This window comes from Vicia villosa, linkage group LG2 (genome assembly GCF_029867415.1).
Source record: "Vicia villosa cultivar HV-30 ecotype Madison, WI linkage group LG2, Vvil1.0, whole genome shotgun sequence".
Taxonomy (NCBI): domain Eukaryota; kingdom Viridiplantae; phylum Streptophyta; class Magnoliopsida; order Fabales; family Fabaceae; genus Vicia; species Vicia villosa.
In genome coordinates, this window is record NC_081181.1 from 218,556,707 (window position 1) to 218,583,937 (window position 27,231).

The window sequence follows — 27,231 nt, forward strand, 5'->3', positions numbered from 1 at the left end:
AAAAGGAACATTATTGTTTCACATTTCAAATATGGTAGTCAAACCAACACAAATGAAGTCATAAACACTACTATTCTCAATACAAAAATACAAAAAACTTTCTCCCATTCAAATTTCTTTTTAACTATATTACATGACAAGTATTACTACTCTATCATGGAGTGGAATCATGGGACCCAACAAAACATTCATCACATGCACATTGAATTCAAAACTAAAGTTAGTTTAGTATACTCCACATGATATATGAATATAGTAATAGGTTGTGACCAATTACTTGGGGAACAAGGCTTCACCTGCCTCTGACACGTGCACACCTTTGACCACTGGCCTACTGAATATCTTATCTTATATATTTTCATCTAAATTAATGCAAAAGGAGGGTTTGGCGGCTATGATCCTCCTTCCCAGCAGCTTCCTATGAGCAAAGAAAGAATCATTCATGAATTCTATATAACAAATTGTATGACCATAATTCATCCAACAATGCTACTTCAACTTCACTTGTCAGATAGCATCTTTTCCTAGATTTGTCCAAAACTATCATTTCCTGTTTCTGTTTTTTGTTTTCTTGTTTTGTTTTCTTCTTCTTTCTTCTTGTTCTTGTTCTTGTTATAAAGAACAAACAATCTTCAAAAACATCTATACTATAAAAGTCTGAATTCTTTGGTTCAGTTTTGAGTATTACCTTTGTTTCAATATGCTTTCTCCAAACACCTTTGTGCAAGATTTCTGTGTTCCTAACACAGTAAACCCAGAAACAAATGGTTTTGAGTTGGAAGATCCATCATCATCTTCATCACCTTCTTCTGACACAACCTCAAATGGAGGAGGAGGTTCCTTAGACGTGACAAGATACTCCAATCACATCCTCAGATACATAAGTGACATACTCATGGATGAAGAAGATGAGTTGGAGAACAAACCCTGCATGTTGCAGGAATGTTTAAGACTCCAGGCTGCTGAAAAATCATTCTATGATGTTCTTGATCACAACAACCATCCTTCATCAAATGATGACCAAGATGGAAATTTCGGTCGAACTGTTAGTTTTGAGAGCAATAGCGGTGGCAGCTGCACCACTGATAACTCGAATGAATCCGATTGGGTTAACCTTGTTGGAGAAATCGACTCTTCTTCGTTACAACTGCAAACCCCTTTAGTAGAAGAAAACTACTATGATTTGATAGAACCAGATCCAGTTAGCATTGAGTCACAAACTGCAAGCCGTTTTCAAGATGGAACTTGGAGTTGGAATGACATTCAGCCCGTGATTGCGGTTGAGGAAGTTTCGGCTTCGGCTTCGGCTTCGTTAGTAACAAGAGAAAAGAGAAGTCATAGGATGGATGGTGATGATGTTAATTGTAATAATGAACAAGAGGGAAGGGGTAGCAAGCTTTCAGCTAACTTCTCTGATGAATTAGAACCACCAGAGATTTTAGATGAGGTACTATTTTATCAAACAGGAAGGCATCAACTGCAACAAGCACCACAGAATGTTGATTCGGGAGGAAAGGCGATAGTGAGACGCTCGCGTTTGAAGAAAGGATCTACTGATAACGCGGCGGCTGTGGATTTGTGGACCATGCTAACTCAATGTGCGCAGGCAGTGGCGAGCTACGATCAAAGGAATACAAATGAGCTACTCAAGCAGATTAGGCTACACTCTTCGCCTTATGGAGATGGACTCCAGCGTTTAGCTTATTACTTTGCTCAAGGTCTTGAGATCAGATTGGCTGCCGAGACGCCATCGTATGTGCCTGTTGAAGTGGCAACAGCTGGAGATATGTTGAAAGCTTACAAACTCTTCTTTACCGCGTCTCCTTTGCAGAGAATGACGAATGGGTTGATAACCGAAACAATTTTCAGTATAGTGAAGAACGAGAGCAGCGTTCATGTTATCGATTTTGGAATTTGCTATGGTTTCCAATGGCCCTGCCTCATCAAAAAACTTTCAACAAGGCCTGGTGCCAAGCTTCGAATTACGGGAATTGAGATTCCTCAGCCAGGATTTAGACCAGCAGAATGGGTGGAGGAAACTGGACGGCGTTTAGAAAAATACTGCAAGAAGTTCAATGTTCCATTTGAATACAACTGCATTGCACAGAAATGGGATACTATCCGGATAGAGGATTTAAAGATAGACCGGAATGAAATGACTTTTGTTAGCTGTTTGTACAGACTGAAAAATTTGCCTGATGAAACTGTGGCAGTGAATTGTCCAAGAGAAGCTGTGTTGAAGTTGGTCAGGAAGATTAATCCAAAAATCTTCTTCCATGGAGTTGTAAATGGAAGTTATAGTGCTCCGTTTTTTCTGACTCGGTTTCGAGAAGCACTCTACCACTTCTCATCGTTGTTTGATATGTTCGAGGCTAATGTGCCTCGCGAAGACACGCAAAGGTTCATGCTTGAGAAAGGGCTGTTTGGAAAGGATGCTATAAATGTCATAGCTTGTGAGGGTGCAGAGAGAGTTGAAAGGCCTGAGACCTACAAGCAGTGGCAGATCAGGAACAAGAGAGCAGGGTTCAAGCAAATCAGGTTGGATTCTAAGTTGGTGAATGAAACCAAAGTAGTGTTGAAGAGGGAATACCATAAAGATTTTGTAGTTGATGAGGATGGTAAGTGGGTTTTGCAGGGATGGAAAGGCCGTATTTTGAATGCTTTTTCTGCTTGGGTTCCTGCTTAACTTAATGTTCAAAAGGTGTCTTGTAGTATCATTTCTTGAAAAATATGTACTGAACTTCTTTTCTATTTGAGTTTTTATTTTAGATATTGATGTTCAATTCACTAGCTAGATGATATAGCATGAGAATCTGCTTTTTATGAAACTTAAATCTACTACTAATCATCAAAATGACAATAGTAATAAATGGAAAAGAACACCAGAATGACAACAAAAATTAAGTAATGGCAGCAGTAACAACACATTAAAGGCAAAACAGAACTAATTAACAATTTTCTTCTTATATGTTACTTGATAGATAAGCATAACTTGAGGTACCATGTTTTGCTCTTCCGAAACAAATCAGCGCTTATAATTTGAACTGTATTGCCCCCTTTTTCTTGCTGTTAATTATCAGATATTTTCAAGTTAATATATCAGTAGCAGGAACAATCTCAAAAGGCCTTCAAAATAATTCAAATACAGCAAGTTTAGTATTAGCAAGATGTAATTGTCAAATCCAACGTTACTTTGTCGGGATCTTTCCCTTTGCTTTGAATAGTTTGATAAGAATTATCCACTGCTGGAGGATGATTTAAATCGAAGTTGAAGTACGGTCTGATGAATAGAACCAATACTATATCAGAAACTAAATCTAGCTGGCCTTAGAGAACCGGACACACATATGTGGCAAAATATGTCGATGCTTTGCTAAATTCCTCCTCCTCTCCAGCATTTGCTGGTTTCTTTCTCGACAAAACTGAAAGTGTCGATGAAAAAGGAAGTGTCATTTCGAGGCACGTTGCTACATGCAAGACATGAGAAAAGGGTATGGGTTTCATGAATGAATAGACTTTTTTGGTTACTACTCCTTTTTATCAATCTAGCCACTAGCCTCTTCGCGAACTTGCACAATTGATGCAACAAAGATATATGTTCGCTTTTAGTGTACATGTGCACACCCTCACTTTATCTTTCATTCGCACCATGTTTAATTGACATTTTTGTCAATGCTGTCTTTGTTCAAATGACTGTTACATGGGAGGACTAGTAAAGATGGAAAACTACTTTTATTAGCATAAAAAAGGAGAATCAAAACAAAAAGAGCAAGCCCCGACAAATAACTTTATTTGTAGCATGTATCTGGACAAATCATACAATGAACTAAAATCATAAAAGGGACATGGTTAGTTGAAGTTTCAAACATGATAGACTGATAGTCAATCCAAACCAACAAAGTCATAACACTATTCTGAATAGAAAAGTCCAAAAAGTTTCCATCGAAATTTCTATTTATGTTGTCTATGATAGATATGTTGTTGGCATCAAGTGTTAAAAAGATGCATATAAATTAGATGACAAATCTAACTACTCCATCATGGAATGGACCCAAGAAAACATCAATCATATTCAAATGCATTCACATTGAATTCAAAGTTGTAGCTAGTACTGCACATGATATATGATTTAGTAATAGGCTGTGACAAATGACTTGGGGAACAAGGACTCACCTGCATCTGACACGTGTATAACTTTGACTATTTATATAGAATACAGAAAAATCAAAGACTACACTCTCGTGTGTGTGACAGTAACAGCTAGTCATGTACATGCATACTTAAAACAATACCCATTCTGTAATCTGTATTATTATTACTTTATCATAAAATAATACAAAAAGAAGAGTTGGTGACTATGTTCCTCCTTCCTAGAAGCTTCCTCAGTATAGAGAAAGAATCATTTATGAATTCTATATAACAAAGGGTTGACCCCAAATCATCCAACAATGCTAGTTCCTATTCAGTTGTTAGATAGCAACTATTCCTAGGTTTGTCCTCAGATATATTCACTAGAGTCTAAAATATTTTTACTTTAGTTGATTCTTCTTCTATCTATTCTAGATATGATTATGGTATTATCCTAAACAGGAGAAGCTATTTAGTTTTCTGAATCTTGTTTTCTTGCTAGAATCATTTATCTATAATATCTTTTTCCTGTTTCTGTTCTTGTTTTGTCTTTGGTTTAGTTGATTCATCCAAGTTTTCCTAGTCAGATAAATATATTCTTGGTTTCTCAGAAACAATCTTCCAAAATATCCATTATAAAAGTCTCAATTTTTTGGTTCAGTTTTGGTAATAGTCTTACTTCAACATGCTTTCTTCAAACACCTTTTTGCCAGATTTTTGTGTTCCTAACACAGTAAACCAAGTAACAGATGGTTTTGAGTTGGAAAGTTCAACATCTTCACCTTCATCTTTCACAAGCTCAAATGAAGAATCCTCAGAAGGGTCAAGATACTCTAATAACTTCCTGAGATACATAACTGACATCCTCATGGATGAAGAAGATGAGTTAGAGCGCCAACCCTGCATGTTGCAGGAATGTTTAAGACTCCAAGCTGCTGAAAAATCATTCTATGATGTTCTTGGCCAGAGCTATCCTAATTCATCATGTGATGATACCACTGACCCCGATGGAAATTTTGGTCCCGCCGCTAGTTTTGAGAGCAATAGCAGCAGCTGCACCACTGATAACTCGTATGAATCTAATTGGGTCAATCTTGTCGGAGAAATTGACTCGTCGCCATTACAACTACAAACCCATTTAGTAGAACAAAACTACTATGAGGTGACACAAGCTGATCCAGGTGTCATTGAGTCACAAGCTGCTAATTATTTTCACAATGAAACTTGGAGTTTGAATGATATTCAACCAGTAATGGTTGCAGAGGTTTCAGCTTCACTGGTACCAAGAGAAAAGAGAAGTCATAAGACATATGATAATGATGATACTTCTAATGAAGAAGAGGGAAGAGGTAGCAAGGTTTCAGCTATCTTCTCTGGTGAATTAGAGGCGCCAGAGATATTAGATGAGGTACTTCTTTGTCAGACAGGAAGGACTCAAAACCAACAAGCATCACAAAATGATGATTCAGTTGGAAAGGCAACGGCAACTAGTTCGCGTTCAAAGAAAGTATCTAGAAATAACAATGCCCCAGCTGTGGATTTGTGGACCATGCTAACTCAATGTGCGCAGGCTGTAGCGAACTATGATCAAAGGAATACAAATGAGCTTCTCAATCAGATTAGGCAACATTCTACGCCATTTGGGGATGGGCTCCAGCGTTTAGCTCATTACTTTGCTAATGGTCTTGAGATCAGATTGGCTGCCGAGACACCTACTTATAAGGCGCTTGATGTGGCAACTGCTGGAGATATGCTGAAAGCTTACAAACTATTTGTTACCTCGTCTCCTTTGCAGAGAATGACAAATTTGTTATTAACCAAAACGATTCTCAGTGTGGTGAAGAACGAGAGCAGCATTCATATTATCGATTTTGGAATTTGCTACGGTTTCCAGTGGCCATGCCTAATCAAAACACTTTCATCACGACATGGCGGTCCTCCAAAGCTTCGCATTACGGGAATTGACCTTCCTCAGCCAGGATTTAGGCCTGCAGAGAGGGTGGAGGAAACGGGACGGCGGTTAGGAAACTTCTGCAAGAAGTTCAATGTCCCGTTTGAATACAACAGCATTGCACAGAAATGGGAAACTATCCGGCTCAAGGATCTAAAGATAGACAGGAATGAAACAACTCTTGTTAGCTGTTTGTATAGACTGAAAAACCTTCCTGATGAATCTGTGGCAGTGAATTGTCCAAGAGATGCTGTGTTGAAGTTGATTAAAAAGATTAATCCAAAAATCTTCTTCCATGGAGTTGTCAATGGAAGTTATAGTGCACCGTTTTTCCTGACTCGGTTTAAGGAAGCATTATACCATTTCTCATCATTGTTTGATATGTTTGAGGCTAACGTGCCTCGCGAAGACACACAGAGGACGATGCTTGAGAAAGGGTTGTTTGGAAGGGATGCTATAAATGTAATAGCTTGTGAGGGTGCAGAGAGAGTTGAAAGGCCTGAGACCTACAAGCAATGGCAGATCAGGAACAGGAGAGCAGGGTTCAAACAAATCAGGTTAGATTCTAAGTTAGTGAATGAAACCAAAGCAATGTTGAAGAGGGAATACCATAAAGATTTTGTAGTTGATGAGGATGGTAAGTGGGTTTTGCAGGGATGGAAAGGGCGAATTTTGAATGCTTTTTCTGCTTGGGTTCCTGTTTAACCTCAAGTCCAAAAGGTGTCATGTAGTATCTATCATATGTTGATAAAAAATGTAATGAACTTCTAATTTACAATTTCTCTTTGGACCTTCTCCAATTGAGTTTTTATTTCAGATATTGATGTTCATTCACTAGCTAGATGATATAACATGAGAATCTCTTTTCCGTGAAACACAAATTTGCAGCAAAACATTAAAAAAAAAGCAATATACAGAAGATAACAGTCCAATGAAACGCATTAAAGGCAAAACAGAACTAATGGACAGTATTCTTCTTAAAAGTTACTTGATAGATAAGCATACCTTCATTGAGGTGCCAAGTTTGGCTATGCAGAAACAAGTCAGCAGTTATATATTTGTAAAGTACTTTGTGCCTTCTTTATTTCCATCTTCATGAACAATCTTGTAGGATTTTATTGTGTTCAACAATCCCAGAAAAGCACTTTGAACTATGTACATATTTAGAATTAGCTTAGATAGTTATGGCTATGTGAAGAAAATTTACCAGGATGATGAGTTTTGATTCACTTATGATGTTTAGGAGACCTTGCGAACCTGTAGTTAGGTTTTGGTGGTGTTGGGATGGGAGGGTGTGGATGGGGGAGCTAAAAAGAGAAGCCCAAAAATGGATTATATTTCCTTTTAGCCACTAAGATTTAAGTATGACAATAGCTAAAATCAAATTTCTATAAATATAACATAATGGTACTGAAAATGATTTGATTCCTCATTTGAAATCAATGTTCAAGCCTTTAGATGTTGTAAAAATACTTCAAACCTTACACTTTACCTTTTGAATTACACTCCTTGCTATATAGAAGTCAAATCTCATAGAAAATAGGCTAATAGAACAACAAATACAGACATAAAAGCCTGGGGCCTTAGACAAAACAAAACCTATCTTAATTTGTATGAACTACATCAATCAACAAACTCATCACTTTTGCTTGACACCAGATGATCTAAGAACATTCCAGTCTAGCTTATCTACAGATGGTTTTTTGAAAGAGCCCAAACCATTGTTTGAAGATGACGGTTTGTTTCCTTGATCATTCTTGGGTGATTTGTTAGGATAATGTTGTTCATTAATTACTTCAGACTGCTTCCTTTTAACACTGCCATTACTCTTTTCACTCGTGTTATCGTATTCTGTATCTTCTCCTGAAGAGTTATTTTCTCTGAAACAACACAAAAAGAAATAAACTTGCACTTAGTGTGTGGAAATATTCTCAATAGGTGTCTATTTATGTTAAAAAAATCCATGAAATATATTAGAAACTAAAATAAACAGATAATTTTCTGACCCTTGTTGGAAGAAAGGAATTAAATCTGATATCTACATTGCGTAGAACAAGAAACCCACCTAACAGATACATTTGCATTTTTATTTTTAGAAATGCTAGTTTTGGCTACGGGCTGATTAAGTCCTACTTCTTCCTCATTTAATTTCTACAAAGGCAAGGCTACGGCATTAGAATTAAATCAATAGAAAAAATACACTATAAATTGACTAGAAGTATAGAGAAAAGGCTTTTAAACTCTTGATCTTCAAACTCACATCAACTTTTGGATTAAAACTTTGAAAAGACATTCGACCTTTAAATGCTCCGGGATGAGGATCACCTTCCACTATGACCACACTACATATATGTCGAAAGCCATGAGATAGAAAACAAATCAAAAGATGAAGAAAGTAATTGTAGATAAGAGATAGCTGTATTATGTATATCAGAATTGTTAAATTTTAGTAGACGTTCTTTCATAGCTTAAGGCTATATGAATGTAAGAAACATCAATGTTATTAATAGTGGATCGCGGAAATAGAGGACAAGTAGAGGGCAAATAGTAGAAGCTGTAACGCGGTTGAAAAAAATCATTATACATAAAATGAAGCATGTTGCACACAAATAAAAGACACACAGACAGATGATATTTTGGGGAAAAAAACAAGGAAATAAATGAAAGAAAACAAAGAAGAAAAAACAGAGATAAAGTAGAAAAAATAGATCAAATTAGGGATGATAGGTGAAGGAAAATAGATGAGAGGTTACCTAGGTTGTGAGGTTTAGGGGTTAATGGTTATATAAGACCCCATCTTATAACCAACTCAGCATCTATTTATTTTTATTTTTCTAAAAATATGTCATGTGCAACTCATGAAATTTTTAAGGTTATTATTAGGGAAATAAGCATAAATAACAATAGCTTCCTCTAAGTAAGCCATAACCGCTATCACCAATATCCAAAAAGCCACTGCATTAAGCAGCAAATTTGCAATAGCATATTGGTTTTTGTCACGGTTACTCCATATCATGACATGTAAAGCAGTTATTTTAAAACACTGAACATTAGAAGCCCATATTCGAACAGTGATTTCTCCACACCATCTAAAAATTCAGAAACAAACCCTTACTAATTAATTGAAATACAGTCAATTTTTCCGTTTGCAGCAATCAAGAGAAACATGTTGCATAATTATAATCGAAATAGCGCAGAAAAGTTCAAACTTGGAACTTTGAAGAGCTAGCCTATAAGCCATAACAGATAATAATAATAATAACAATATACTACAAATTATAACAAACAGGAATCTCAACTTTCAAAAACATTATCATTCTACTAAAAAGCCTATGTAATCAATAGAAAACCAAAATCATTACATAAATGGATATTAGGAGATAAATTTGTTCACTCAAGAGAAATAAATCATAAAGTTTCAATTAACAAAATTTGCAAGTCAACATTTGATTAGAGAGAGAGGGAGACAAATTGCATTTTCAACCGTGGATCACAAAATAAAGCGGTTGAACTAAATCGCTACAACCACAATTTGACAACACTTTGGACTAAATACCATATCACTATAGAAATTCAGTTACTCTATGGCCGCCGCTATTTGAGAACAAATCCAAATTTCACTAAATATCGCCACTATTTGACAACACAAAGAGAAATCCAAATTCATACCACGTACTTAATAGCATATTGCTGTTCAAATTTAATTACCCTATGACCATTATTAAGGAACAAATCCAATTTTTACTAAATAGCACCGCAATTTCACAACAGTAGCATAAAAAAACAGTGCAGATTATTTAAATTTGACAGAGAAAAGTACCATCTTCTAGAAACCGTTGAGGTTGAACCAAAACTGACATCAGGTTTGACCTCTTCTTCAACTTTCTCGATTTTCTCCTCTCTCGCAGCTGCCCTTTGCATGAACTATACAATATCGAAACAAGAAACAGAATTCATAATTACTACATGAATTTGAATTTGAATTTGAAGTTTCAATCTTGAATCAAACGACAGTGAGAAAATTCGTAAGAGAAAACGTAAGAGTAAGTGAATGAAAATTCGATAATAGAGAGATAGGGTTTGGTTCCTTACCTTCAAGTTCGTCAACGTGCTCGAAAGCTTTGACATTGTAACGATTTGGAAATTGCTGCTCGAAAATCCCCCTCACTTTCTCTACCAACTTTAACCTAGCTCCGCTAAATCTGATTTCTGAATCAAATTTTCTTTTCTTTTTCTTGTTTTGTTCTGTTTCATTTTATCCCGCGAAATTACTAAGCTATCCTTCTTATTTAATACAAAAAATAGGCCTTGGGTAATGGTTACATATGTATAATTGGACCGGCCCAATTAAAGAAAGGATATGCTCTTTCCACCACGCTTATATGAGCATCTCATGTTTTTTAAAATTAAATTTTTTTTTCTTTATGCGTTTAGAGATATATTTCTGAACGCACCTAAAATCATGCAAATTCTCTCTTTTTTGAGTTTTATCTATCCATTTAATTTTTTTATTGCTCTACAAGTTCTATAAATAAGTTTTCTCAATCCATTTTCTTTACAAAAACAAAAATGTCTACATATCTCCATCTTGCTTTTGTGTATTTCAATGACACAACACCCCCCACTTCCATTTCGAACATGCGAGGACACAGTTCTCATCGATCTGAAAATCAAACCAAATACTCTCTTACAATATCCAAAAAATTATAGAGTTGTCAAGATCGAATATTGTTCACCCTCGATAGACAACGAAAGAAATATATAGTTCACATTGCTTGAAGTGAAGACAAATGATGATTTGAAGGTGACATGGAGTATCTTTAATTGTTATTCAACAAAGTGTCTGATTGAAGTGGATGCGACGATTCAAAGATCAGCCAACAATATTATAAGAATGTTGCATCGTCTCGAACTACTTGTTTATAATGACATGTAATGTTAAATTTATGTAATGTTTATCTATGTAATATTTATTTTGGAGTTAATTTAAGTTATTTCAATTTTATTCTGCCATTGTTGTTTCAGCCTGTTTTTGATTTGATCTAACAGAGATAACTCTGGAGATGCATCTCCAAAAAGCTCACTGACTATGAACAAAGGGGCTTTTCAAAGATGAATATTTGAATCAAACTTTCGTGCATACGAATATGCATCTTCGAATTAATCTTTTACAGACTAAGAGTTTCTCACCATTTTCACTTCAGTTGTGTATGGAAAATGTGCGTCCGGAGATGCATCTCTAGACGTTGGAGATATTTTAGTCTATTCACTGTGGTGTAGTGTAGGCGAAGCCTTAAGGGTGGAAAAAACATTTCCTTTAAACAATTTTAGTTTGATCCGATACACCCCTAACATTATTGTTGGTCGAACAACATGTTGTCACCCCATTTCTTATATATGCATATAGGGGTGGCAAACGGGCATGTTCGCCCTATTTAGAGTTGCCCTGCAAAGGCCCGCAAAAATGGGGTAAAGAAGTATCGAGTGGCAAACGGGCATCACTGAGTCATCAGAAGGTGTTTGACTCTATTTGTTACAAGCATGTTCCTGATGAGAAAAGAAGGAAGCTGGATGACAATAGTGAACCTATGATTCTGATAGTATATCATAAAACTGATGCATATATGTTGTTTAATCCAAATAATAAGAAGATCGTGATGAGTCGAAATGTTGTGATTGATGAATATTATGCCTGGGATTGGAATTCTGGTGATGCAATAAATAAGCCATTGATGAGCTATGACTTCAACGAAGAAACTGATGAAGTCGAAGTCAAAGAAATTGCAGATATTTGAGTCGAAGTCGAAGCAGTTGATGATATTCCCAAAATTGTCGAAGTCGAAGAGGGTATGGCTGGTAAAAGTCAAATACCTCAGAGAACTAGAGTTCGTCCAACATGACTTCAAGACTATGAAATGACTGGAGATGACGAAGTCACACCTGAGGGAGATATAGTTCATTTTGCTTTACTTGTAGGTGTTGAACTAATCAATTATAGCGAGGCTTTAAAGAATAAACAATGGAAGTCTCCTATGGTCGAAGAGTTACAGGCAATCAAAAGAAACGACACATGGTTGTTAGTCGAATTATCAATACACACAAAAACTATCGAAGTGAAGTGGGTGTTTAAGTTGAAGCACAATGTTGATGGGTTGATAGCAAGACATAAGACAAGATTGGTAGCTCGAGGATTTCTTCAGAGAGTAGAACTCGACTACTCTGAAGTATTTACACCAGTAGCAAGATTGGAGACTGTTTGACTAGTAGTATCCTTGGCATACATACAAGGTTGGTCGATATTTCACTTAGATGTAAAATCAACATTTTTGAATGAACCCTTAGAAGAAGAGGTTTATGTCACACGACCTTCAGGATTTGAGATTTAGGAGGAAGTGAGTAAGGTGTATAAGTTTCACAAAACGCTTTATGACTTCAAGCAGGAATCTAGGGCATGTAACAAGAATATCGACTCATACTTGGACGAATTGAGATTTTTCAAATACAATATGAGTATGGTGTCTATGTTCAGGTTGTAGCACAAGATATAACAACCATCTGCTTATATGTCGATGACTTGCTAGTAATTGGAAATAGTTTGGAGAACTTGTCGAAGTTCAAAGAGCTGATGAAGAGGTAATTTGAAATGTCGGATCTGGGAAACTTGTCGTATTTCCTAGGCATGTAATTTCAAATGTTGAAGCAAGGTATGATGCTACATCAAAGGAAGAATGTCAAAGAGATACTCAAGAGATTTAGGATGGAAGACTCGAATCCTGCATCCTCACCTGTCGAACCAAATTTGAAGTTGGAGAAGCATAGAGAGGATGACAAAGTCAATGTTACTTTGTTCAAACAAATTGTTGGGTATTCGAGGTATGTGTGCAACAGTCGATCTGCTGTAGGTTTCACAGTCGGATTAGTAAGCAGATACATGAGTGAACCAAGAGTGTCACACATTAAGGCTACAAGAAGAATCATTAGATACTTAAAAGGAACGATAAACAATGGAATTCTATTTTGATGAGAAACTAAAAGCAAAGAAGCTATGGTTACTTGTTATTCAGACGCTGATTGGTGTGGAGATAAGGAAGATCGAAGAAGCACAACTGGTTATTTCTTTCAAATCTTTAGTGCCCCAATCTCATGGTGCTCGAGAAAGCAGCACGTGGTGGCATTGTCATCGTGTGAGACTGAATATATAGCAGGATTCTATGTTGTGTGTCAAGCAATTTGGATCAAATATGTGTTGGAAGAGATCAAAGTCGGAGTGAAGAAACCTCTAGTGCAGCAGATCGACAACAAGTTAATCATTAATCTTGCAAAGAATCCAGTTTTGCATAGAGGAAGTAAGCACATCGAAGCTAGATTTTACTTTTTAAGGGAGAAAGTATATCAAGGTGAACTTGAAGTAAGACATTGCTCAAGTGAAGCATAGTTGGCCGACATTTTCAGCAAATGATTGACGATCGACGGATTCCTGAATTTGATAAAGAAATTAGAAATAGTTCAGATCGACTATGACTAGCGTATGTTCGACAACTTGGATTATATGGATATGTTGAGATATTAAATATAATTCGAGTTTGAATAATCCAAGTACAAGCCCAATTAGGGTTTGTTAGACTATTTAGAGTACAACTTAATTGTATATAAATAGATATAATTTGTAATTTAATTTGTACAATTCAATTCAATAATATGATACTTAGTTGCTTTATTCTCTCTCTTTCTCTCCTAACTAAAAGTGTCTCACGCACCATCATATTTTTCACAAATCATATGTTAAATTTATAAATCTATCATAGATTGTGTAATTAGGATTTACTACATATTTATGTCATTATTCTTACTAATTTTCTTTTACAGTATTTTACAAGATTATTTGTTGCATTCTTTGATTTACTACAAGATTATTTGTTTTGATTTTTTTTAAATGATTTTTATATTGTTATATAATTTTGTATAAAAAAAATTACAAAAAAACTGTTCATAAAAGTTTCAAATGAAAATTTGATCTGAATAGTTATTTTAGGTATTTCATCTTTTTATTGAAAATTTTTTTGGATATCAAAATTTTAAAAAATCATTTTTGAAATATCACTTTTTAGAAAAATTGCAATTTTGAATATATTTTGGTCTTCAATAAATATTTGTTTATGTTATACAATTTCAAAAGTAATGTTTCAATTTAAAAAAAAAAACGAATATGAAATACTTGTAATATTTTAAAAAACAATTTTATAAGATTTATTTTCAAAAATACAAAAAAAAAAAAACTATTTTTTTAAAGTTGAAACAAATAGACCCTAATACTCTCTTATATAAAAATCTTACTTTAAATCTTACTTTGACACCTCATTATATGACCAAAGCTAAATGCCACCCATGTTTTGTATTTTAGTTTTTACTAATAACTTTATAATACTTATCAAGCAGAGATAAGTTATCATGGAGGTAACATGTTTTGTATTTTAGTTTTTACTAATAACTTTATAATACTTATCAAGCAGAGATAAGTTATCATGGAGGTAACATGAATCAATAGGGGTGGAGCCAAGGGTCTCTTTTATAAAAATAGCGGTTGACTGATAAGTTAGTTGATACCTTATAGCTTAAGACTGATAGCTGATGAATAATAACTTATAACTTATAGCGGATGGTTGAGACTGTTTGATAAAATTAACGGTTCAATTAACTTATAAATGTAAAATAACATAAAAGATATTTAATATATAATTATTTTATTTTAAATTAAAATAAATTATAAGAGTTAAAAATAAATTTTAATTAAATTAATAAGAATAAAAAAGGAAGAAAAAATAATAAGCTATAAGACATAAGCTAAAACGGTATTTGAAACAGCGTCTGAAAATAAATTATAAGTTAGTAAAATAAGCTATAACCTCGTGATGAAAAAACCATTATCAAGCTGTTCTAAATTATCATATGAGCTTATAAGACATAAAACATAAATTATAAGTTCGAAAACATATTTTACAAAACAAAGTCTTTATCTCGATTGTTGTTTTAAAAAAAATATGCATAGAAGACACTCTCTTCTCTCACCTTTGTTAAAAGAAAAAATTACTTTCCCCGTGTTTTTTCTTTATTTTTCATAGAGTAGCAAGCACACTCATTAAAACAAATAATATGAATCAAATATTTAGCAGCTGACATTACTGGTGGAACTGTGCATCCTGGAATATATCGGTTGATCACAAAACATTTAGTTTTGTTAGTAATTCCTAAAAATGATTAAATATTTAAAATTCCATTGAACCCCCCTATTCATCTGAATCACAATAACATTAACAATTTTACATCACATTTATAAAAAAAATCACACTAATTATTCTATATACAATTGTAATTTTATATTATATTTAAGGGTTAAATATGTTTTTCGTCCCTATAAATAAACCAAAATCTAATTTTAGTCCCTATAAAAATTTCCTTTTAAGAATGATCTTCATAAAGTTTTTCGTCCCTAATTTCAATTCCTGCCGTCTATTTGGTGTAACGGAAGCTGACATGGCATGACACGTTTGCACGCCACGTCACTTAAGGTCAACAACAACAAAATTAGTTAGATTGAGGGGGTTACAAACCTCCCTAAAACTACTAAAAAACAATTAGAAATCAAATCCAATAATCACTCTCAAAAATCCTTTTCCACATTCGTTTTTGCACCCCATTTGTTTGTGTTATTGTCTCGTCTAAAATGCGCGTTTTGAAATGTTACTATTATTGCTTTCAAGAACTTATTTCTCAGCTTACTCTATTTTAATTTCTCTTTGCAAACATTTTTAGAATTCTTTGAATGGAAAGGTTCTTTGCATTATCACCATGAATTTCTCTTCTTGCTTGTCTTAACTTACACGTGAACGTGAAATGTTCGATGATATTCCTCAAAGGAATGAAGTTTCATGGGGTACCATGATAGTATGTTATAGCTAGGATTTCTCCAACGAAAGCAATGTTTGACCTTAAGAATGTTGAGTATGAATGGTTTGAATTTTTCCACAACAACCGATTTTCTAGTGAAATATTATGTATTCCAGTTATTTTGATTTATTTAATGGATATACGAATTTAGTATTCAATATATTTTGTCTTTCAGCAGCTAAAATTGAGGTTCCAGTTTTTTAACAAAGCAATTCAGTTTAATCTCATGCCTGAGGAATAGGGATGGCAATTTGGCCCATCCCCAGTGGGTACCCACAAAAAACCCCATATCGGGTAGGGTAAATACTCATAAAAATGGATATGGGCACGGGCACGGGTAATAACCCATTAAAATATGCGGGTATGGGTGCGGGCACGGGTATCTTACTACCCAACCCGCCCCATACCCACACTACATATTTCTATAATATCATTTATATTATTATATAAAAATGCATGATTCTAAATTTTTTTAAAAAATATATCGCTATTAAATCATTGGGTTAAATATGTTTATGGTCCCTATAAATAACCCAAAATCTAGTTTTAGTCCCTATAATATTTTTGTTTAAAGAATGGTCCTCATAAAATTTTCCGTCTCCAATTTTGATCCTTGCCGTCAATTTTCATTAACGGAAGCTGACATGGCACGCTACGTGGAAGACAACTTGGCAAACATTTTAAAACACCTTATATTGAGGGGGTTTTAAACCTCCTCTAAATAAACTCAAAAAAGAATTAATAAAGTAAACATTTTTTGTTCAACGTGTTGATGAAAAATCGAATCAATTTCTAATTTTGTGAGTCATTTATCTTGTTCTAGAACACAATATAGGAGTTATACTCTTTTTTTAATTTCAATATAGTTTAAGGTTAAACACTTGAATAGCGTAATGTAGGTATATTTAAGATCTAATAGAGTACCTTTTACGAAATTGTTATCACTGAATTGTTTTAACATGCATTAATTATGACTATTTAGGTGAGTTTGAATAGTTTAACAAACACATAGCAGTCACGATTTTGGGACAGGTATTAACACAGTTTGTTTGTGTGAGCGGCTGATTTAGATCCATAGCCACTTTGAGTTTACAACCTGTGAATGATAAATATAAGGCTGAGATTTAATTTCATTTACCACCAATAAAATAAGGTCTGAGATTTAGCAGAGGTAAAAAATAATACACATGTTGGGTTATGAGTTAATTCTTAGTGTTTTATATTCTCAGGATTAATTACATAATTTTCTCATTGAAGTGAATCTAATAATTAGAGACTTAAGCTTAATGCAGTTGCTAGCAAGAAGTAGATGATGTGCATCTTGAGGGTACCATTCCATTAAGGTATTACGCTTACTACTTTCTCCACGCAGTTGAAGACTGCTTTCCACCCCTGCAACTTACTTTCCATGTCTTTCAATGTCAATGATTTAATTCCTATTTTGTCTTATAGATTGCTCTTATAGATGCTTTAAATGAGACACCTTTGTCCAATTTTGTTAGTTTTCCTTCATCAAAACTGGTAGTGTAAGTATTAATAAAGTGCATTGGCTCATTGCATAACTAAATGTAATGTAGTTGTAAAACTGGTAGTGTATGTGTAATTTATTATCTGTATGCGTAGTTTGTTTAGTAGGTTACTGTTTGCTAATTTATTTAATGGGTTACTGATTGCTAGTTTTAATTGGAATATAGTTTTTTTTTGTTCAAGTGAAAATTCATTTTATAGTTTTTTAATATTGTCAAAATATCTAGAATTTTAAATATGTGAAAAATCCTAATCTGTCATTTTATATATGTTTATTCATTTGTTTAGTTTTCTTATGCATACTGGAATTCTACAAATTGATGCAGAGACACATACCACAGATACACAAAAACTAGCATATAGGTGGTTAGGCTTAAAAGGGAAGACATGGAATCAGAGATCATCAATATATGAAAAGGGAATTTGGAAATGACATCACAAACATTAACTTTACCAGGAACATAATGGAATTACATCAATTTCCAAAGTAATTTTTTTCAGCATTTCTTCTTTTAATAATTTTTTTTATTGTTGATTTGATTTTTCATCAACACATGGAAAAAAAAATGTTTGCTTTATTAATTTTTTGGGTTTATTTAGCGGAGGTTTAAAACCCCCTCAATATAAGGCGTTTTAAAATGTTTGCCAAATTGTCTTCCACGTGGCGTGCCATGTCAGCTTCCGTTAATGAAAATTGACGGCAAGGACCAAAATTGGAGACGGAAAATTTTATGAGGACCATTCTTTGAACAAAAATATTATAGGGACTAAAACCAGATTTTGAGTTATTTATAGGGACCATAAACATATTTAACCCTAAATCATTACACATTTTAATAAAAGTGTTTATTTGTTTCTTAACTCAACAATAACATACATAATTTTTTTAATATTCTTAAAAAGACTTAAATTATATGATATTTTGTAATTAAACGATTTAATTTTACTATAAATGCGGATAAACGGGTACGAGTATGGACATTGAGGTACCACAGGGTACGGGTACGGGCATGAATATCGATACCCACGCGGATTTGGGCTCGGGTACGGGAATTTTTTTAAACTGCGGGTATGGGGACGGCTGTCCAAACCCTGCCCATTGCCATCCCTACTGAGAAAAAGCTATAGAATGAAAGAGAAATAGTGAAGAGCAAGTTTATTGGGATGACATGATTTAACGATGACGATGTTAAGAAAAAAATCTTGAAAGAAAAGTTAGCAGCTCAATTTAAGATGACAGACCTTGAAACAAATCTTATCAATTTTGTAAGTGTTTTATATAATCATTTTGTTCATTTGTTGTTGCAAATATTGCAACAGATAAACCATAGGCTGCATACATGCAAATATTGTTTCCTAACATATCAGGATCTTGTAGTTTAAAGGACATTTGTTGCTAAAGAAAAATTGGAATGAAACAAAATGTATCCTCAAATTTATGGCGGTTTGAAACCCCCGCAATCTAACTTTTTTTTCAACGTTGACTTTTAGTGACGTGGCATGCAACGTGGCGTGCCACGCCAGCTTCCGTTAGACTAAATAGACGGCAGGGACCAAAAGTCTGGACGGAAAATTTTATGAGGACCATTCTTTGAAGGAAAATTTTAGGGGGACTAAAATCAGATTTTAGGTTATTTATAAGGACCATAAACATATTTAACCCTATTTAATCATAGATATAATTCATGCCCGTGCCCGGGTTAATATACTATTCCCTCCGTCTCATATTATTTGTCACATTTGATCATTTCACACGATAAAGAAACAGTAATAAATGAAAGAGAGTATAATGGTTTTATCAAATTATCTTGATTAACTATTAGTGTATTCAAATTAGCATTAATTTTTAATAAAAAAAACAATAAATTAAAAGTATTTATTATAGGATATAATTGGAAGATTAAATATAAGAATGAGTTAAGTGACAAGTATTTTGAGACATTTTTTTTTTAAATGTGACAATTATTTTGGGAGGGGGGGAGTAGTGATTATAAGAATGAGTTAATTTAAAAATCTAATAAGAAAATAAGAAAAAATGTGAATGCCAAAACACCAGCCTAACAAAAATAAAAGCTTGGCTGATAAACAAAACTCATTTATTTATATAAATAACATATAAGTATTCTGATAACAAGTACATTAGTCAAATTTAGATGCCAGAACAATATTAGGCACCACAAATTCAAAAGGATGATGCATATAATAAGTTAAGCTTTAACTGATGTTTCAATTGAAACCTTTCTAGAATACTTGACATTTTTACTCCTCTCATCAACTTCCCACAGTTCTGGAAATGCCTCCTTCATATTATGGATGCTCTCCAATGCATAATCCACTCCTTTAGTTCTATGGGAAGTTCCAACCTGCATAATTTGATTCATCAACTATTTAAGTTTGATATGATGCTGATGATTTTCAGTCTTCATATTGTACATTGACAAAGTCCTAATCTAAGAACAAGAATATGTGCATGTATATATTTGCCAAAATTCAACAAACATATGCAAGAAGTAAATGAATGATTATGTCAACATAATATTATTACTAATATTTTGTCCATTCATCGACAACGGCAAGAACTACCTACCAAGACTGTGTGAAGGCCCAAGGATTTTCCTGTCTCAATATTGCGGATACTGTCATCAAAGAACAACTACAATAGGCAAAGTTACTAAATAAATACATAATTTGATATCACATAATCAGAAAAATGATGATAATAAGTGAAGGATAAAATCTCACTGTTCTTTGAGGGTCAATATCTACCATCTCAAAAACCTTTTCAAACGAATCTTGAAAGGGTTTACAGACAACCGGAGTCTTTGGGAGCACAATATCAGCATCAGGATTACGAATGTACTCGTAAAAATCAAATATTCCTGTGGAAATTTGTTTATATTCACCGCCAGGAGAGTTGAAGTTATTTGATTTGAAGGAATTAAGTGTCTCAAAGCTTATGATTCTTTCAAAACAATCCTCTAGTCCAAGCCTGTGAAGCACTCTCTTTGCATGTGCATCGTCTGCGTTTGTAAATATCTATACGGAAACAAAAATACTATTAGTATTAGCTTTAATTTATGAATTATAGACCTAATATGATCATGATTCATAAACAACTTAATCAAATGCTTATGGCATCAATGTTTATTATACAAGTGTTTATGTATAAATTGTTTGTCTATTTCTATAATAAAAAATAAAATCAAAGTAATTTCATATAAGTTCAAGATCGTCTTAAGTTTTTGGAGACAGCATAGAGGTTAACCTTAGCTCAATCTTAGCAAAACAATTAGAGATCCTGTTTTGCCACGATTTAGCCGCGACAGATATTTTATGAGGGTCAATGTAGCTATAATCTTGTGACAAATTTTAAACTCAGTGCGGTAGTCTAGCTTGCACAATCTCAAACATGACCCTTTATAATCCATAATCCGTTTTTAAATAAGCTCTCTTAGAGAGCTTACAAATGCTAATATTAGTAGATATAAGCTTGAATAAGTCAATAAAACAGATTTTATTAGTATATATGTACTACTTTGGCCATAAAATCAAATAAGAACAAAGAAACTTACAATTTTTCTAAAGGGTAAGCTTAGCAAAATTCCCCTTAGAACAGGATCAGGCTTTAGCAAATTATATGGCAATCTTCCATGAACAAAGCTGTTCAACAAAAAAATAAAAAAATAAAATAGTTTCACATTAATTCTAACTATTTAATCGAATAAATGGCCAAATAAAAAAAATTAACAAATCACAAAAATGTAAAAACATTTAATTTACCTATGAAAGTCATCATAGTCAAAATCATAGCCAATAGCCTGATGAGAACAAAAAGAAACAAAAATCATGATTCTTTCACCATACCCTCAAAACAAAACAAAACAAAACAAATTTTTTTTTTTAATTAAAATAATAAAAGTTCAATTAATTAATTAATTAATACCTTGAGACCTGCCATCGTTGTCCCATAAATTTTATATAAAGAAACACACAATTCAGGAACTTTATCCTTTTGTATCCCAAGCTTTTCAAGCATATACTCTGCAACAATAAATCCATCGAAACTAAATAAATAAAAATTCTACAAAATTGAATCCAAGTAATCACATAGACTATGATTTCCTACTATGCACAAACACCTGAAACATGACACCGACACTGACAAGTTCATACCGGTTATCAATGCTATAGAGATGATTTCAACTACCTTGAATATTTTCAGTCACATGACCTGATAATCCAGAACTAAAAGGATAAAGAGTATCATCCAGATCTGCACATATCAAACAAGTTAATCTAAACATTTAACCTAAAAACATGAATGAAGCATATTAGAGTGAGAAAATGAAGTGATTTACCAAACAAAAGACAATCGTATTTGGATTTGGATTCCAGAAACTGATCTCCGTTTTCCATTTTTACACTGTAGTAGTAGTAGTTGCAGGCTTAAATGTGATGTTACAGTTGCAACGAAATGCAAGAAAAAGTGTGAAGAAAGAGAAGTTATGAGCCAATGAATAAATAATGAAAGAGAAGTTAAGAGAAGTTTTGACTATTTATAGCTACAGAAGAAGAAAAATAAAATATCTTGTGCCACGTTGTCCACTCTCGTCTTGACACGTTGCGTTTCCTTTTCTTTTTATGATTCTTTTTGTTTGATTTTCTGTTACGCAAAGAAAGGACCAAATGTAAATTTGTCAAAAAAATGAAAAGGATGAGAGTGTATTTAACTGAAAAGCATGGAGAGTATTATATTACTTTTTAAGATGTTGACTTGACCGACGTGAAAGATGCTAATATTGTGCAAAAACTGGACTTATATATGTATCTATCGGTAGGTGGTTGCAGATGCGTTGATTAGCATTTAAGTGATGTAGGAGAAGTATCGACATTGTGTGAAAAGTTTTTCTTTCTCTATTTGGTTTTCTAAATAATTTAATGACCATGCTTAGTTGTTGATCACTACCTTTATTGTATTCTGTTGATGGAAACATCAAACATACCTCGTGTGAACCATGTGATGTAAAAATACACTTATTCTTGGAAATACTTACTTGTTGTAGAAGGATGAGTCATTAGTCAACACAAATTTTTAGTTATTCAATAGGATCTTAGTCTGATAGGAGATGATTTGCGTATGAATTATTTGTCTTATTATTCGATTATCACAAGTTTATGCATTTGTGCATTTAAGACTCATTTATTTTTTAATGAGCACTTTTATATGAAGCAAAAAGTTTTTTTTTCGAAATTCCACGATTGATGTCACGGACCTTTGCTTTTATAATAATAGTGATATAGTGGATCATTTTCTCAAAATCTAAAAAGTTGATATAAAAAATGCACTCACCTTGCAAAAAAAAAATTCACTATCAATTAATTTCAAAGACACAGACACCCATTGTCATTCAATGGTGGTAATTCCTTATGTTAAGTTCTGATTTGAACATAGCAACAAACTTAACTCCATAGGAACTTCTAAAAAATGCCAGTAAAATGTCTTTTTCTTTTATACTTGTTTGCATATAGTGGAAACTATAAATCTTCTATCATAACTATACAGTACCACTATTAGTTGAATTATTTTGTAAACGGAAACAGAGTAGGCATGCTTTATCCCCTAAGTAGCCAATGCAAAGTTTTTGATTGAGATATCTTCAAATATTTGAAATTAGAGAAAATAGATGTTCACAAATCACAATCAATGCAATATTTGATTGCACAATATTTGAAATTAGAGAAAATAGATGTTCAGAACCAATGCAATATTTAAACCCAACTAAATAAGGGAGACAAATGACCATTCTAGATTTCTAGTACGCAGTAAAGTTTTTCTGCATGTAAGTCTAATTTAAGTCTTACTGCCCACATGAAGCCTCAAGCTTTCTTTTGTTTTGACAACTTCCATTGCCTCATCAAATGGGCAACACCCTCTTTCAGCGAAGCCTTCCTCCCTTCCCTAAAATTCCAGAGTTCCGGTACTGGATATCTGCCACTAGGATTGTATTCGTTTAATTCCTTCAGAGCTGTAGCTACTGCATCATGCACCTCGTCTCCGAGTTCATCCCTCAAACTTTTCAGTTTTTCATCATTTTCATCTAAAATCTCCTGCATCATATATCAAGCATATATTAGATCAGGGTCCATGCAATTTGCATCATTATAAGAAACGTGCCAAATAAGTGCCAACGACTATGCAACGTGCCAAATAGAGAAAAGATTAACTTTAATTCTAGAAGCCGTTTTACCTTGGAATTCCCTTCTTTATCAGTTACAATTTTGAATGGATGCCAGCTTGGATCTCTAAGATAGCCATCCCACTGTGAGCACCACTGACTTGCTTTCATTTTCCTTTCATCGGCAAGTTTTCTCTGAGCTGCTTTCCCGTTCCCTTCAGCCGGAAACTTTCTCTTGGATGCCTCCTCAAACGGCTTAATATCAAGGTCCCCCATCCTTTTCACAGCAATTATGACCCGAGAAGTGTTCTTCGGGCAGCCAATCCACTTTGAACAAGGAAATTAGATTACACGAACAAAACTAATCAGATTACAGGAAATTTGAGAAAGAAACTAATCAGATTTCATAGACCAATGTTTAGTTTTTTGAGAAAGATGCTTACAAAACTAATCAGATTACAGGAAATTTGAGAAAGAAACTAATCAGATTTCATAGACCAATGTTTAGTTTTTTGAGAAAGATGCTTACAAAACTAATCAGATTACAGAAATGCTGAGAAGGAAACATACACTGATCAATTTTTTGCGGGCATCTTGCAACTCATCATTAGTTTTGCGCTCCTGAATAACCAATGTTTGTTGAAGATCTTCAACCCCTTCCAGTTGCTCTTCCTTTTCACGCAGATTTATTTTGATCGCCTCCAGTTTTTTCTGCTCGTCCAGATCAGTCTCTCCAATGTGGTTCATTACATGGAAAGCTCCTTTCAGCCGTTCAATTTCCAATTCCAATGCTTGCTTTGCATCAAGTCCTCTCTCTAGGTCATGGATTTTCTTGTGAAGTTTGTCTTTCTCTTTCTGCAACATCCAACCAAAAGAGTCCTCAAAACTACATTGAATACATGTAACGTAATTAACTAATGCAGATAAAAGGAAAATGAAAGTTGTGCCTGATGTTCTTCAGCCAAACGCATCATTTTGTCGTCAGCCTTTTGTTGCTCTGCTATGGCCATCTCATTCTGTAAACAACAAGATAAAGAACAGATTTAATCAGTCTAAAGTTGTTAAAATAAGAAGGATTGGTGTACGTGATTTAACTAAATCGTTGATATATTAAGGAATGATAACAGCACTTTTGTGATCGGTCCATTTTTTAAAGAGGTCAATTTAGTTCTCTTGTAAATTGATCACTTTCAAAGAATTGTGTTAAAAGCTTAAGAAATAGACTTATGAGAAAAAAGTGTGCAGCAGAGAGAGTTTAAAAGAGAGAATTATCAGCATTGCTATCATAAATTGAATGGTCCAAAAAACTTACGTTTTTCTTTTCAAGAGATAGCTTATTTCTCTCATTATGATTATCTGCTTGACGCTTCTGCAAATTCTCTTCACGGGACGAAAGTTCCTTTCTCCGAGCCTCCAATTCCAGCATGGCTTTTTCATGATCCTTGGACACATTTTGCAAATAATTGCGTTCGGCATTCCGCATCTTGCATATTTCTAATGAAACAGAATGAAACAAACTCAGCTACCATGAAATATTAAAAAATTATATCAACATCCACTGTAAACATCAACATACCTTTGTTAAAGTGTTCAAGCATCTCATCTTTTTGATTCATCACTCTGTTTAGAAACACACTAGCCTCATCATACTTGCTTGCTGTTTGTTCCAATTCCATGTTCTTCTGCTTTAGAGTGTTAGCCAAACCAGATACAAGCTTCAAAGCTTTCCTATTATCCTCAGCTTCTTTTCCAGAAACAGTTTTCAAATCCCCGTTTTCGCGGAGGTTTTTGCCCACAATATCCCTGGAATTATAATCATCGGCACGTGCCATCCATCCAAAGAGTTTATCTCCTCGCTCCCCCTTTAAACCCACGTAATCTCTCTTACCACACTGTTCTGCTTCAAAGCTTCTTTCTAGCTGCAAAGCATTGTTGAAACCATCCCATTCTTTTCCAAATGCAACAATCACAAAAGGGGTTTGCCCTCTAATATTCCATAGTGCAGTAACTTTCAGCGGTTGAAACCCTCTGGCGTACAGCTCCTCCTTAATTTTCTTATGACTCTTTCCTATATACTTACGACAGTTTGGGTCAAATTTGGTAACATTGTTTGCCAGAACCACCATCCAAGGCCAGACAAACTCATCTTCAGCAGTAGTATTCACAACAGGTGACTTATCCTTAGCAATAACCATAGCAAGTGACCGATCCTGAACAGCATTCTCAGTAACTGACTGAGCCTTATCATCAGCAACATTCACATTAAATGACTTACCCTCACCACTACTCACATTAAGTGACATATCGGTATCAACATTCATCATATTCATATCATGTGACTTATTATCAGAAATTTTGAAGTGAAGATACCTTTCAAGAGCAGAGTGCCTGGCAATTTCTGTCACAGTCTCACCATGCGAGTCAGCAGCAATCCTCGATGCATGTCTGAGAAGCTCAGTCAAAGAGTAATAGTCCTTGTTGAAACAGATCGGACACCTAAAAGTTGAGTCGGAGACTTCGAGTTTGTGATAATCATCTTTCAACTCAAGGAAATATCTACGCCGGTAGTATTCCAAATCAGATTGTCGGTACATCTGAAAACAATAACAGTAAAACAAGTTCAAAGAAAGAGCAACACAAACAACTAGATAGAGTGAGTAAGAACTAGATGATGATATTTTTGGTACATCTGAAAACGATAGTAGTAAAATCAAGTTCAAAGAAAGAGCAACATAAAAATAACTAGATACAGTGAGTAAGCACTAGATGATTTGATTTTCGGTACATCTGAAAACGATAGTAGTAAATAAAGTTCAAAGAGAGAGCAACACAAACAACTAGATAGAGTGAGTAAGAACTAGATGATTATATTTTCGGTATATATGAAAACGATAGTAGTAAAATCAAGTTCAATGAAAGAGCAACACAAAAATAACTAGATGATTTGATTATTAAGCTGAATCGAAGTGAAAGCTAAAAAGGAAAATGCAATGTAATAATGAAGAAGATCGGTGCTACCTTGTTATTGAAGAATGATTTTCAGAGAGAAGATTGAGCGAATGCTAGCTTGAGGATGAACGAGGAAAGTAGAAGAAGAAACCCAGAGAGAGAGAGAGAGAGAGAGAATGTTTGTAAGGAGGAGTTTGTTATGAGAAATGCTGAGACTCAAATTCCGCGTGCTGTGTGAGTGTGAGGATCGCAGCGTAAAAATCGCGAGCTGTTGAGTTGCTTCAAACGTTCACAAACTTTATTCTTCCGCGCTAAGTTTGTTTGTACAAACTATTTTTGCAGTTATTACTGCGTTGCTATTCTCTAATAAAAATAAGACACGTGGATATACAAAATGCCAAAACTGTATTACCTCCCTACACTCACAATTCTGATGGGAGAACACCATAATTTAGAAGGAATTTTTTGGCATAATATGCAACCACAAAAACTAATAAAATCGATTATGAAGTAATTCTTTATTTGTTTATATATTTAAATATTTTATATATAATT

At 34.0% G+C, this 27,231-nt stretch overlaps 5 protein-coding genes across 5 annotated transcripts; 2 read left to right on the forward strand and 3 right to left on the reverse strand.

Annotated features, from left to right (window-relative positions):
- The first annotated feature begins 371 nt into the window (after positions 1-371).
- Positions 372-3,156, forward strand: LOC131653954 (scarecrow-like protein 11). Its single transcript, XM_058924307.1, has one exon. The coding sequence runs from the start codon at positions 701-703 to the stop codon at positions 2,684-2,686; it is 1,986 nt and encodes a 661-aa protein (XP_058780290.1). The 5' UTR covers positions 372-700; the 3' UTR covers positions 2,687-3,156.
- Positions 3,157-4,383: 1,227 nt separating this feature from the next.
- LOC131653956 (scarecrow-like protein 30) lies at positions 4,384-7,362 on the forward strand. The gene has a single exon (XM_058924308.1). It carries the CDS (start codon positions 4,814-4,816, stop codon positions 6,782-6,784), a length of 1,971 nt encoding a protein of 656 aa, XP_058780291.1. The 5' UTR covers positions 4,384-4,813; the 3' UTR covers positions 6,785-7,362.
- Positions 7,363-7,487: 125 nt separating this feature from the next.
- LOC131653957 (uncharacterized) lies at positions 7,488-10,319 on the reverse strand. Its single transcript, XM_058924309.1, has 5 exons — positions 10,172-10,319; positions 9,900-10,003; positions 8,340-8,421; positions 8,145-8,230; positions 7,488-7,959 (listed from the first exon to the last, which is right to left on the reverse strand). Exons 1-5 carry the CDS (start codon positions 10,205-10,207, stop codon positions 7,719-7,721), a joined length of 549 nt encoding a protein of 182 aa, XP_058780292.1. The 5' UTR covers positions 10,208-10,319; the 3' UTR covers positions 7,488-7,718.
- Positions 10,320-19,611: 9,292 nt separating this feature from the next.
- Positions 19,612-22,063, reverse strand: LOC131648269 (uncharacterized protein C24B11.05-like). The gene is made up of 8 exons (XM_058918045.1): positions 21,910-22,063; positions 21,759-21,824; positions 21,495-21,592; positions 21,332-21,369; positions 21,124-21,211; positions 20,294-20,587; positions 20,139-20,204; positions 19,612-19,914 (listed from the first exon to the last, which is right to left on the reverse strand). Exons 1-8 carry the CDS (start codon positions 21,965-21,967, stop codon positions 19,759-19,761), a joined length of 864 nt encoding a protein of 287 aa, XP_058774028.1. The 5' UTR covers positions 21,968-22,063; the 3' UTR covers positions 19,612-19,758.
- Positions 22,064-23,276: 1,213 nt separating this feature from the next.
- Positions 23,277-26,967, reverse strand: LOC131651356 (factor of DNA methylation 4-like). The gene is made up of 7 exons (XM_058921020.1): positions 26,746-26,967; positions 25,304-26,321; positions 25,040-25,221; positions 24,675-24,743; positions 24,298-24,582; positions 23,800-24,054; positions 23,277-23,659 (listed from the first exon to the last, which is right to left on the reverse strand). The coding sequence occupies exons 2-7, from the start codon at positions 26,319-26,321 to the stop codon at positions 23,429-23,431; spliced, it is 2,040 nt and encodes a 679-aa protein (XP_058777003.1). The 5' UTR covers positions 26,746-26,967; the 3' UTR covers positions 23,277-23,428.
- Between the last annotated feature and the right edge of the window lie 264 nt (positions 26,968-27,231).

Coding starts and splice junctions, on each gene's coding strand:
- LOC131653954 (XM_058924307.1), top strand. CDS start 701: ATGCTTTCTCCAAACACCTTTGTGCAAGATTTCTGTGTTCCTAACACA.
- LOC131653956 (XM_058924308.1), top strand. CDS start 4,814: ATGCTTTCTTCAAACACCTTTTTGCCAGATTTTTGTGTTCCTAACACA.
- LOC131653957 (XM_058924309.1), bottom strand. CDS start 10,207: ATGTCAAAGCTTTCGAGCACGTTGACGAACTTGAAG. Junction 10,004..10,171: donor GCACGTTGACGAACTTGAAG/GTAAGGAACCAA, acceptor GATATTGTATAG/TTCATGCAAAGGGCAGCTGC. Junction 8,422..9,899: donor TCAACGGTTTCTAGAAGATG/GTACTTTTCTCT, acceptor ACATATATGTAG/TGTGGTCATAGTGGAAGGTG.
- LOC131648269 (XM_058918045.1), bottom strand. CDS start 21,967: ATGGAAAACGGAGATCAGTTTCTGGAATCCAAATCCAAATACGATTGT. Junction 21,212..21,331: donor GACTATGATGACTTTCATAG/GTAAATTAAATG, acceptor TTTGTTGAACAG/CTTTGTTCATGGAAGATTGC. Junction 20,588..21,123: donor GCTTACCCTTTAGAAAAATT/GTAAGTTTCTTT, acceptor GTTTCCGTATAG/ATATTTACAAACGCAGACGA.
- LOC131651356 (XM_058921020.1), bottom strand. CDS start 26,321: ATGTACCGACAATCTGATTTGGAATACTACCGGCGTAGATATTTCCTT. Junction 24,055..24,297: donor CCCGCAAAAAATTGATCAGT/GTATGTTTCCTT, acceptor CCTTGTTCAAAG/TGGATTGGCTGCCCGAAGAA. Junction 23,660..23,799: donor ATAAAGAAGGGAATTCCAAG/GTAAAACGGCTT, acceptor TATATGATGCAG/GAGATTTTAGATGAAAATGA.